Source organism: Microcaecilia unicolor, chromosome 3, assembly GCF_901765095.1.
Source record: "Microcaecilia unicolor chromosome 3, aMicUni1.1, whole genome shotgun sequence".
Lineage (NCBI taxonomy): Eukaryota > Metazoa > Chordata > Amphibia > Gymnophiona > Siphonopidae > Microcaecilia > Microcaecilia unicolor.
The window spans coordinates 386,290,803-386,304,264 of NC_044033.1; the positions used below are offsets into that span (position 1 = coordinate 386,290,803).

The window sequence follows — 13,462 nt, forward strand, 5'->3', positions numbered from 1 at the left end:
GGGCCAGTCCTTATTAAAAGTAGATAGAGAGCATGGGGACGGGAACGGGACAAGACGTTTCGATACCTGAAAGGTATTAATAGAGAAACAAATATTTTCCAGAGAAGGGAAAATGGTAAAACTAGAGGACATAAATTAAGGTTGCAGGGGGAGACAGGGTGGTTGATGCCTGGAATGCCCTCCTGAGGGAGGTGGTGGAGAAAAAAAAACTGTTGCGGAATTCAAAATGGCGTGGTATGAATACAACAGATCTCTAATTAGAAAATGAATGGTATAAAAAACAAAACATAAAAGGTTGCATATGTGATTACATGTCAAGTGGTGTTTAGACGGCAACACTGGCCGTATCAATAAAGACCAGTGCAGGGCTGGCTTGCATGGTCTGAGTCCTGCATATAACAATCCAGTTTAGGATGGGCTGTAGAGACCTTTGATGGAAATTTGGAAGGTGAGGACAGTGCCAGGCAGACTTTTACGGTCTGTGTCCCGCAAATGACAAGATGGATTCGGATAGGCTTTGACAGCAACTCCAGTATTTGGAACATAAGGACAGAACTGGACGGACTTCTATGGTTTATGTCCCAGAATCAACAAAGAAAGACCATGATCAAGAATATAATATCACGATCATTGTTGATTTAATCTAGAACTGAGAATGAATGTGACTGCTGGACAGACTGGATGGACCATTCAGGTCTTTATCTGCCGTCACTTACTATGTTATGTTACCTTACACACCCACATGTTTTGCCACAGACCATTCCTGAAGGCAGACTTGTACTTGATCCCCCCTACATGAAGAGCAGGCTGTTTCATGCTCTCTATTTGCTATTATTTTGCAAAGCCTTGACTGTACAAGATCTCATTGTACATATTATCTTATGGTTTTCTCTTTCTTGTTAGCAAATTGTTTGATATGCCCAACACTTAAAGCCCAACAACTGCAAGCAGGTTCTGGCTGTGATGTATGGGGAGCACTAGACCATTTGGAAATAGCACATTTGCTAACTTCACTGCATTTGATGACTATTCTCTATTTAGTGCAATACCTTATATAAAGTAACTCATTTACTGCTAGTCCATTACGAAAACCAGTATGATCACCATAGGATACCTTACATTCTGTTATGAGGTGTATTTAACAGCGATAGAGCGATCATCCAGTGTTATTTACAATTTATAGAGAAAAATGCATCTGTATATTCTAACACTCTGACCATTCCCAGCAACTATGAGCGCGTCAAAACCTGAATATTGGTTGCAAATTACATTTGAACATTTCATGATTTACAGTACTTTCTTTTAGAAGTATACAGATTCAGTTGATCATACTCACTGGTTTTTGAAAGTAGAACTGATAATCAAAGATGGGGTTGTTTTTCAGTTTCTCTACAAGATTGACCTTTGGGTCACAGGGAAAGAAGGGGGTATTTATCCCTGCTACTGCTCTAAAAACAAAAAACATTACAGAAACAATTAGGTATAACAAGTAACAATTGCATTTTAGCTCATAGTAACGTGGAAGGGCATTTTCAATATGATGTCCAATTCCAATATACGTTTTGCTGAAAACATCTAAAATTCTCATTCTGAACAAAGCAATTTTTGAACTGGAAAAACATCTATCTGTGTTTGTGCTCAGTACGTATTTCTTTAGGTACCATTAAAAAAAAAAAGTCCTAGAGAGAACCACACACAAACAAGCCATAGGGATGGCTGTGTGGCACCATTCCTGGTAAATTGGCCACAAACATCCCAGCAGAGCAGAGAGGTAACCTAATGATCAGTGCAGTGGCCTTCACATAAAGGAACCCAGGCATAAATCCCACCTTAACATCTTTATTTTGTATTGTGAGCCCTCCAGAAACACCTAAGAATCTACTGTACACCACTACAAAAGCCCTCAGGTCTGCAGGTATCTTCTATCTATAGGTATAGTTGGTATTTTGTGGGTTTTGGAAGGCTCACAGTTTCCACCATAAGTATACTAGTTAGAGTGGAATATGGACCTGAGTCCCCATCTCTAAAGTCCACTACACTGACCACTAACCTACACCCGTCTCTAATAGGAATGGCCATAATATCTGAAGTCGTCACAGAGTGTGGTATGTACTGTCATATCTTATAGGGGGTAAGAAGGGGTCAGTGACCTCTGGGGGAACGTCATGCATTAACCCCACCAGTGGTCTGCTGGTCAGTTAAGGCACCTTAGTCATGCTTGAAAAGTACCAATTTTTGCCCTAAACAGTTTTATCTTGTTCTGAAAAAAAAAAGCCCAAAATCAGGGGCTGCCCAAATCTTGTCCAAAACACGCCCCCAGTATGCCCCCTTGCAATCTAGAGAAACTGTGGAGAAAACCATCTCAAACCTGAGTTTTAAAAATCACAACTTGGATATTTTCCCGTGAAAAACAAACATTCATCTGCTGCTTTTGAGACGTTTATCTCTTTTGAAAATGAGTGCCATAGTATACCATGTAGGTGAACATCAACTGGACCAGACAAATCTGATCAGCACTTCTGATCTACACTATTAAGAGTACATCCCACTGTTAACCATAAAAGCTTTATCCCTTCTGGGATACCTAAGACTTTCTTTTTTTTTTTTGTCATCATTTTCCTTAGTGCTTTACCATTCTGTAGAGAAGTTAAAAAGACAGGGGGTTCAGAGCAGCTGGCAGATAACCAGGGAGGCCAGGATTCAGAGCTACCTACTGTACCCAAATTGTAGCTCTATTAGGCACAGGTCTGGAAGGCATGTAATTAAATCCCTGATCTACTACATTTTTAAATATATTAATAAGCACAGCAGTTTATACCAAAGTGTCAGAACCTTCCGGAGAGGTTTGGTATAGAATAAAACCCACAAAACACAAATGACTCTTACCTAACTCTGTCAGGGTAAAATAGAGACATGTTCCATGTCAAAGAACCACCCCAATCATGACCAATGAATGTAGCCTGTGAAATTCCCTAAGGAAATGAGAAGGAAACAACATAAAGGATCAGAGATAAAGAGCAGTTACATCACATAAAGATGCCTGTGCAGAGAGAACAAGATACTGTGCTCATTTCCCTGTATGCAATTCATGTTCTTATTCATAAAGAAGTCTCAAATGTTGCTGATTCTTTAAAAAAAAATGTAAGTATGTACCAATATGTGCTATAGAATATACCACAGGAAACAATGTATCATGGGATATCATATTGATATATGTTGGATTGGAAGAATCATTGTGGAAGACAATTTTCTGGCCAGTACAGTGCTATGAATGTCATCGTGTGGGTCTTCTTTGACACTTGTGTAAGGTTTTTGCTACTAGACAGATAGGGAGATAGGATTACACAAACGGCCAAGTTCACTCTACGGCCAGTTCATTCCTTCTAGTCAGTCTGGAGATGGCAACACTGAATAGTGGGGACAGCTTTTTGTTTTTGCGCTGGCAAACAGAAATAATTGGCATGCTCCCATCCCAAAAATAGTCTTGCAGAGTTCATGGGTTGAGGGTTAATGGCCCAAATTTGTAAGTGATTTGAGATCACAAAATCCCAAATTTGTACCACTTCTCTGCCTAGCCAAAGAGAACCTCCATCTCCTTGATTAACATAAACATGGTCTTTGATTGTCTGCCTGAATCAAAACTGAGAAGTCACAAACAGGCAAGATGGGAAGAAATGCAAAGCAAGTAAAATACTGCTCTTAAGTCCAGATGATTGATGTGGAGCATCCTCTTGGCTTTGGGCCATGCTCACTAATTTAATTAAGAGGCAAAGGTGAGCTCCCAAACCTGTGTTGGAAGCATCATGGCAAGTATACAAGAATGCCTATGTTTATTAGTATTTGAATTTGCAATATTTTATTTATCTTGGTTTTTTTTATATTAATTTAAGAAGGCTCCTCCATGCTGACAGTCAAGTAAGTTCATAATGTGTCTGAATCCTGAGGCTACTCCATTGAGGGCTTAGAGGGGGAGGGAAAGGAGAGGAATATGGATTACCAGTAGGTGGCAGAGGGTGCAGATGGGTAGGTAGGGTGGCTGTTAGGGTGAGCTGTGCTGGTCAGAGATGTTATGGCTTTCTTCAGCTGCATGGCCTGCCCGGCTCTCACAGCCAAGGTGAGAGAGGCCAGAAGGTTGTGGGAACTGTGCATGCCACAAAATACTGACAGGGAGATGGTTTTCTTCTAGAGAGGGAGAAGAGGGCACACACGTCTAGAATCTCCCCCTGGGTGACACACACAACTTGCATTTTGAGTGAGTGGAATGCTTTCCTGTTCCTATAAGTGGCCTCCCATGCATGGGGGGGGGGGGGGGGGGGTCTGAGTGTGACATGTGTGCAGCCAATGGCGCCTATTATTTGAGGGGAAGCAAGCTACAGTGTAGAAGTCAGACATGTTGTTCTGCAGGGCCTGGGGAGTGGTGGGGAAGGTGATGTACTCAGAGGTATGGGTAAGGAAGGCATCAAGAAACTGGGTGAGGCAGTTAGAAAGGGAAGCCTGGGTGAGACCCGTGTTCACAGATAGGACAGACTGGAAACTCCCAGTGGCCAGAAAAGATAGAGAAGCAGGGATCTTTAGGTGCACAGGAGGGGTTGGAGCTGGTCACAAAGGTGCTGAATGGTAGCCCTATCAAAGCAGTACCTAGTGAGACACTGCAGGTCAGTGAGGTCTAGGAAACTGCTACGGGGCCTGAAAACTCTGGGGCGTGAGTACCTCCTGCGGTGCCTCTCCTCTTCCTCCAACATGTAAGCCACCTGTGCATTTAATGCCTCAATTTCCCCACAGTAGAGGTGCAATACTCACCTCTCCCTACCAACTTGGTGAAACACAGCAGCAACAAACAGAAACTGACACTCACTCTCCCACCACTGACAAAACAATACGGTCACACACAGCAGAGACACACTGCAGCAGTATACAGGACAAAGAGATAAACAGAGACTACAAACAGGTAAGGGAATGAAATATGAACTTGGGGACAGTGAATGGAGAGGGATAGGGAGAGGGGATGGGGGAGATAGAGGAAGGAGTAGTGGTGTCTGGGTTTGGGGGCTAGAAGGGGTAGGGAAAGCTGAAAAGGTAAAACACAAATGAGGCAGGTGAGGGTGAAAACGTTTTGACTACAGCACACAAAGGTAACAGGTACTCAACAAACTCTCAGCTTTCTCTCCCAACAATGCTCTCGCCACTATCCAACTCCACAAAATCGCTAATGGGTCTAAAGACGACTTCCCCCTTACCCTGGTCGCTTTTATTTCAGATCTAAGGATGCCCATGTTCCCTCCCATGCAAAACCATTTCACTAGCCGTTATACGCTGGGGGAGCCCATCTCATAACGTCGGTACAAAAAAAGTGGGAGAGCGACCAAGGAAGCCAAAGACAGGAAGATGTACATTAATAAGAAGGTTTATTTGAAGTATAAAGACTCGACAATGTCATGTTTCAGCCGTTAGGCCTGCATCAGGAGTCTCTTACACAGGATGTTTCTGAAAAATGATGAAGAGAAATCTTCAAAAGTAGCACAATAGTCTTGAAAAAGACTGTTGCTAGCGTGGACGCGTTGGTCTAAACAGACTTCTGCACACACTGTGAAGTGTTCATAACACGCCTCCTGTGGGGACGACCATAGATGAGGACGTCCTTATGGCCCTGTTTCGATTATCGGAATTGAACGACCTTCTTTCATGGGGACGCCCATGTGCCTTTTGTGTCGCTTTTTGGACGCCCTTCTCTTTCGAAAAAGAGCCTGAAAGTAGGCCATGTTTTAGATGGTCTGTGTCTACTAACTTGAGTGATCAATACAAAACTGTTCATTTAGTTACTACTCCACTGATTTGTTCGGCTCATAACAAAATTGGAATTTACTTGATTTATGGAGGATGATTTAAAAACTGTAACTGAATCAAAAGGGGTATGGAGAAGGTCACACATAGAAGACTCTAAATTTCATAACGCTACTAAAATTTCTGAAGATAAAAAGTTAGAAAGTGAGGATTAGTAGTGCATCTGGCCCAGAAAGTGAGGATTAGTAGTGCATCTAGCCCTTCTTAAGTATGTGAAAGTTAAAGCTCAGCACAACTGTAACGCCAGATCCGAGCTGGCATAGGATTTGCCGTGGGAGGAGTACCCTTGTTTGGCACACTGCCCGCTGAGCGTTGGAGAGAAATGCGGGAAAGGTAGTAGTCTGGTGCTAATGGCCTCTGGCGCTCGCATTTGCTTCTGAGCATCAGGACATCAGTGTCCTATCACCTCCCATTGCTTTGTCTACCTTTAGCTAGCTCCTCACGAACACAGTCTTTTAAAAATCATTCAAGGTTTACCTCACTTCCATTCCTATTTGGGTTTATCTTCCCTGGAACTACTCGGCTCTTCATTGGTGAACATAGAAGCCATTCTACTTTATCAGCTTCTACACATTCTTCCCATTCACACTTGAGTCTGACAATGCCAAAGTCTTTGCCCACCCCTTTTTTGGTTTTTTTTTTTACCGTACTGGCATATTTTTTTCTTCCATTTGCATTTTTGCTTTTCTGACTACATTACTAGCTTTTCTTAGGCAACAATATCTCAAAGTTGTCTTCCTCTTTCTGTGATCTCCTGTAGTTTATGATGGCTGGTCTCTTTCCTTACCTTTTCAGCTACTTCTTTTGAGAACCAAAGCAGCTCTCTTTTCCTCTTGTTTTATTTACTTTCCTAACAAAAAGGTTTGTTGCTCTTAAAATAGCTCCTTTCAGTTTTGCTCACTGATTTTTCTACTTCCCCTAGATGTTCTCATCCAGGTAACTCCTACTTGTGGTATTCCCTCATCTTGACTAAATAAGGTTTTTTTGTTGTTGTTTTTTTAATTCTAGAACCTTTACTTTTGAATAAATCCTCTCCATGCATATCTTAATATTCATTCACACCATCTGATGATCACTGGATGCCAGATAATCACTCACTACAACTCCCCATTTGTAAGCACTATGTTCAGTATGAGACCCATCCTGCCATCCCCATCTATTACAAACTGCTAGAACAATGCTCTTCGTAGGAAGTCCAGGATTTACACTGACTTGATATACCGCCTACTTCAAGATTTCCCTATTTCTAGATGACACTCAACACAGATGTCTCTGTCAACATTCGGTGTATTGAAGTCACCTTAGTAGCACTTCCTCTTTCATAGCTATATGTGTCTTCCATTAAATCTCTGTCCACTGGTTCTGTCTATGAAGCTTTTATATTACACCAATGAAAACAAATGTTCCATTCCCTCTTTCCAGGTTAACTCACAGTGAAGGACTTAAAGGGTAAAGAGGATACAATTTTTAACATACAAAGCAACTGTTCCTCCCTTTCCCTTCATGAATAGGTTATAGGAAGAGGGTGAACACCAAGGTAGCTAAATTTGTGGTACTTTGGGGGGGGGGGGGGGGGGGGGGTGACCTACAGCTCACAAACTGATTTCCATGGACTGTCTTGATTTGCACTGGACGGATTGAGTGCCTCTCTCTAGTACTGGACAGGAAAGGGTATACTCCTTAGTTCTGTTCAGGATGCATTAAAAGGAAGTGGCAAACCTTTTCAGCCCAGTAACTTCATGGGGCGTTAAGGACATGTTTGTAGCAGTCCCTTCTTCCAGTGGTATTTTAGGGAAGACTTAGGAAATTGTATACCTTTAGCTTCTAGAAAGGTGAGATGGGGTGAGTATGATGAACACTGGCTGACACTGCCACGTAGCTGTGCTGGTGATGCTTTAAAAACCATATCTGTCCACTTTGTATTACTGAAGGTTGGGCAACTATGAGGCTTAATGGATATATGAAGAGCCATAGTACACAATTATGAATAACCAAACAATGAACTGGAATTCAGATAGTGGATTAGCAATACTATAGATAACATATTGGTTGAGTGATAATTAGTTCAGTTTGGCAATTAGCACCTGCTTAGTATAGCTTGTCAATGACATGAATTTATATAAATACCATTAAATTGTACATTTAAAACTCAGTTGAGAGAAGGGGGGGATTGGGAGGGGGAAGGGTCAACTTCTCTGTATTACAAAATGTTCTTTAAAGTTTTGAAGTTTCATTTAGCTATATTACCCAAGTCTGGGCTGGAAGGAACATTTTTCATTATTATACACTAGTGAAAAAGGCCCGTTTCTAACAGAAATGAAACAGGCGCTAGCAAGGTTTTCCTCGGAGTGTGTATGTTTGAGAGAGCGTGTGTGATATTGACTGTGTGAAAGAGAGTGAATGTGCGAATGTGTGTGTGACAGAGAGAGTGAGACTGGGTGCGAGTGTGTCCGTGAGAATCAGAGTGTGTGCCAGGGGCCCCTCCCTCCTCCGTCCCAGTTCCAGGGTCCCCCCTCCTTCCATGGTCATCCCCCCTTTTGTCCTTTACCTGTTAAGGCGCAGTTTATCCAGTAGAAACAGCTTTAGACGTGTTTCAGATGTAAGAAGAAAAAAAAAAACGACAATGTGGATCAGCAGCTCCTAGGTGTGCTTGGTTTTGAGTGTATGGGAATGACTGCTGTGTTGGGGAGTGGAAACAGAGATTAACCAATGGGCTTCCTTGCTTACTGTGTAGTTGATTGGGTCACTTCCACTCGTGTGTAGTAATCGTCCTGCTGCATGGCCAGAGTCGGAGAGGAGAGGGGGTGCGGCGGAACGGTGAGCGACCGGTTGCAGGAGAATGGGTGAGGGGGACTGTGGGCGGGGAGACGGGGTGCAGCTGCGATTTTGTTTGGTTTTGAGTGTATGGGAATGACGGCTGCATTGGGGAGTGGAAACAGAGATTAACCAATGGGCTTCCTTGATTCGTTGAGTGTCTGTGCTCCGCCCTAACGTCATCACGTTTGACGTGAGGGCAGGGCAGACACTCATGGGATCTACACAACTAGAAATTTAGAACGTTGAAATGTTGGAGGCTTCATTAGAATGTTGGGGTTGTGAATTATGTCTAAATGGGGCGTGGCTGAGGGCGGGTCGAGTGAGAGTGAGTGGTGCTGACAGACTAGCCTACAAACAGTACAGGGCTTCAGTGTTTCCCTGCCACAGAGTGAGCTTCAGAACACTGGAGGTGAGAATTATTTATATAGATTTGTATATGTAAAGATACGGCACCAATGTCAGAGGCAAATTGTATCTTTCTTTTCATGTTTGAACTGTTAATAAAGACTTCTTACAAATAAAAAAAAATGTACATTAATAAAAATACTAGAATTATATATGTCTAGACTTGCACAGATTAAAATATCCAAATACTGTTATCACTGTAATCAAAAGTGTAAAAGAATGTTGAAAACAAGTTACTAATGGGTAAAAAAAAAAGGAAACCAACAACTGATTAGTTCTTACCAATTTGTCAAGGAAAACCACCAGTTCCTAAAAGTAAAAAAAAAAAAAAAGAAAAAAGCAGACTCAAATTTATATTGACAAAGTTATTCTAAATAAGCAACAGAAGTATCTCTATCTATTTTCATCTAATCATTGCTTCACAAGTAGATAACTTCTTGGATTAAAGACTGAAAGCTCATATGATCATGTAAACAGACTTTTGATTATTTCCAGAGTTCTAGAATTTAAAATTCTGCTGTACTTGAGATATAACAGAAACCATCAAATTTCAGTCCAAACAACAAATCCTATTGATCTAAGATATTTTAGACTTAAAGAAGGCCCTTTTATAACAAGCAATAGGAGTTATTTGGGCAGGAAATTGCCAAAGGCACGTGGAGGGGCATTTTCGAAAGGGCCGTCCATGTTTTGATATGGACGTCCTCGCAAAACGTCCCGATCTAGGGGCGGGGAAACCCTTACTTTTGAAACAAGATGGACGTCCATCTTTCATTTTGAAAATACTGTCAGGGATGTCCAAATCCTTAAATTTGGTCGTCCCTAGACTTGGTCGTTTCTGATTTTCAGCGATAATGGAAACCAAGGACGTCCATCTCAGAAACGGCCAAATGCAAGCCGTTTGGTCATGGGAGGAGGCAGCATTTCTAGTGCACTGGTCCCCCTGACATGCTAGGACACCAACCGGGCACCCTAGGGGGCACTGCAGTGGACTTCATAAATTGCTCCCAGGTACATAGCTCCCTTACCTTGTGTGCTGAGCCCCCTAAAACCCACTACCCACAAATGTACACCACTACCATAGCCCTTACGGGTGAAGGGGGGCACCTAGATGTGGGTTATAGTGGGTTTGTGGTGGGCTATTTCCTCCACAAACATAACAGGTGGGGGGGGGGGGGGGGGATGGGCCTGGGTCCACCTGTCTGAAGTGCACTGCACCCACTAAAACTGCTCCAGGGACCTGCATACTGCTGTCATGGACCTAAGTATGACATCTGAGGCTACCACAAAATATTTTTAAAGACATATTTTGAGGGTGGGAGGGGGTTAGTGACCACTGCTGGAGTAACGGGAGGTCATCCCCGATTCTTTCCAGTGGTCATCTGGTTATTTCAGGCACCTTTTTGTGCCTTGGTCGTAAGAAAAACAAGACCAGGTAAAGTAGTGCAAGTGTTCGTCAGGGACGTCCTTGTTTCTTTCGATTATGGGTCGAGGACATCCACGTGTTAAGCACGCTCATGTCCCACCTTCGCTATGCCTCCGATATGCCTCTTAAACTTTGGCAGTCCCTGCGACGGAAAGCAGTTGGAGACGTCCAAAATTGGTTTTGATTATACTGATTTGGACAACCCTGTGAGGACGCCCATCTTCCGATTTATGTTGAAAGATGGGTATCCTCTTTCAAAAATGAGCTCGATAGTATTTTACAGAGTCAGAATGTCTTATCATACATCCTGTAGAAATTACCCCTGCATTAAAGATACAGGTGTCCTTTGAATAAGGTGTGCTGAAAAATGGCCTGCGGTAGTGTAGACGTGTGTTTTGGGCAAGCGCAGAATCATTTTTTCAGTGCACCTGCAAAAAATGCCTTTTAAAAAATTTTTGACACAAATGGGCGTGTAGCAAAATAAAATTGCCGCGCGTCCATTTTGGGTCTGAGACTTTACCGCCAGCCACTGACCTAGCGGTAAAGTCTCACACAGTAACCAGGCGGTAATGACCTACGCGCAACAAATGCCACTAGGCGCGCGTACCTGACGCGTGCCAGAAAAAAAATGTTTTTCAGGTGTGCACGGCGGACGCGCACCAAAAATGAAATTACCGCAAGGGCCATGCGGTAACTCCATTTTGGTGCATGTAGACGCTTGCGCAGCTTAGTAAAAGAGCCCCACAGATATTTACAATTGTTTGGGAGAAGGCATAAATTAAGTACATAAAAGTACGTGTGTATTGTATAAAGTACGTGCATAAACTAACTCCACCTCATTCCACCCAAACTCCTCCCCTGAACAAGCCTATTCTAAAGTCACTTAAGTTTGTGCCCATTTGACTCACCACATATATTAAGCATGAAGTAATTTTATAGAAGTTATTTTAGTAGCCTAGTGGTTCGTGCAGTGGACTTTGATCCTGGGGAACTGAGTTCAATTCCCACTGCAGCTCCTTGTGACTCTGGGCAAGTCACTTAACCCTCCATTGCCCCTGGAACAAAATAAGTACCTGAATATATGTAAACCGCTTTGAATGTAGTGCTGGAGTAATAACGAATGTCCGCGCCCAACAGCGAGCTCCTGTTTCGCTCTACACTTCTTAAGGAACCGGACCGTACATCTCTTCACAGCACCTGCAACAATGAAAATATTATCTTAAAACCGGTTATCTTCTAAGAGAGGAGAGTAATCGGCTATAACTGCTACGCAAAACCTGTAGTCACCTTCCAAAAACCGCCAGCTGTCTTAATCATAACAACTGATGTTGGGCGGGGACTACAGGTTTCGCGTAGCAGTTATAGCTGATTACTCTTCTCTCTTAGAAGATAACCGGTTTTAAGATAATATTTTCATTGTTGCAGGTGCTGTGAAGAGATGTACGGTCCGGCTCCTTAAGAAGCGTAGATCAAAACAGGAGCTCGCTGTTGGGTGCGGACATTCATTATTACTCCAGCACAAACCACAGCTAAGTACTTTTAGAGTACTTCTTTTGCACAGCATGTATATGAAAAAATGAAAAAATAACCATTGCTAGTGTTTTAGAGGTTTTTTAGACTAATGAGGATTCTCGCCAGCGTGAGCACAAATTTAGCCAAGCAGAGCAGAGCGGTCAGCTGTCCTGTTAAAAGCATGGTCAACTGGTACCGAGTTTCTGAAGTCTTTTCCTCTATTATCCTATAGTTATCAATATAGTAGAGAGACTGCTTGCCCTAAGTAGATATAGTGAATGATACATACCTGTAGCAGGTGTTCTCCGAGGACAGCAGGCTGATTGTTCTCACGACTGGGTGACGTCCGCGGCAGCCCCCACCAACCGGAAGAAGCTTCGCGGGCGGTCCGCAAGCAGGGCACGCCCACCGCGCATGCGCGGCCGTCTTCCCGCCCGTGTGCGACCGTTCCCGCCAGTTGAATGACAAGCAAAAATGATGAAACGCAACTCCAAAGGGGAGGAGGGAGGGTAGGTGAGAACAATCAGCCTACTGTCCTCGGAGAACACCTGCTACAGGTATGTATCATTCACTTTCTCCGAGGACAAGCAGGCTGCTTGTTCTCACGACTGGGGTATCCCTAGCTCTCAGGCTCACTCAAAACAAGAACCCAGGTCAATTGAACCTCGCAACGGCGAGGGTATAACAGAAAATTGACCTACGAAGAACAACTAACTGAGAGTGCAGCCTGATCAGAATAATTGCGGGTCCTGGAGGGTGGAGTTGGATTTACACCCCAAACAGATTCTGCAGCAACGACTGCCCGAACCGACTGTCGCGTCGGGTATCCTGCTTGGAGGCAGTAATGTGATGTGAATGTGTGGACAGATGACCACGTCGCAGCCTTGCAGATCTCTTCAATAGTGGCTGACTTCAAGTGGGCCACTGACGCTGCCATGGCTCTAACACTATGAGCCGTGACATGACCCTCAAGAGCCAGCCCAGCCTGGGCGTAAGTGAAGGAAATGCAATCTGCTAGCCAATTGGAGATGGTGCGTTTCCCGACAGCGACCCCTAGCCTGTTAGGGTCGAAAGAAACAAACAATTGGGCGGACTGTCTGTGGGGCTGTGTCCGCTCCAAGTAGAAGGCCAATGCTCTCTTGCAGTCCAATGTGTGCAACTGACGTTCAGCAGGGCGGGTATGCGGTCTGGGGAAGAATGTTGGCAAGACAATTGACTGGTTAAGATGGAACTCCGACACCACCTTCGGCAGGAACTTTGGGTGGGTGCGGAACACTACTCTGTTGTGATGAAATTTGGTATATGGAGCATGAGCTACCAGGGCTTGAAGCTCACTGACCCTACGAGCTGAAGTAACTGCCACCAAGAAAATGACCTTCCAGGTCAAGTACTTCAGATTGGAAACTGTACGGACTATTGTATGCATATTTTACTTTTATCATATTAATAAAATATCTCTTT

General features: G+C 43.4%; 1 protein-coding gene across 1 annotated transcript in view; it reads right to left on the reverse strand.

The window, feature by feature from the left end:
- EPHX2 (epoxide hydrolase 2) overlaps positions 1-13,462 on the reverse strand; it is a 189,902-nt gene that overhangs the window by 78,954 nt on the left and 97,486 nt on the right. Inside the window, exons 10-12 of the mRNA XM_030198674.1 lie at positions 9,346-9,372; positions 2,887-2,972; positions 1,337-1,448 (exon numbers count right to left, since the gene is read on the reverse strand). Of these exons, the coding sequence (XP_030054534.1) occupies positions 1,337-1,448; positions 2,887-2,972; positions 9,346-9,372 (225 nt within the window). The remainder of the gene's footprint in view (positions 1-1,336; positions 1,449-2,886; positions 2,973-9,345; positions 9,373-13,462) is intronic.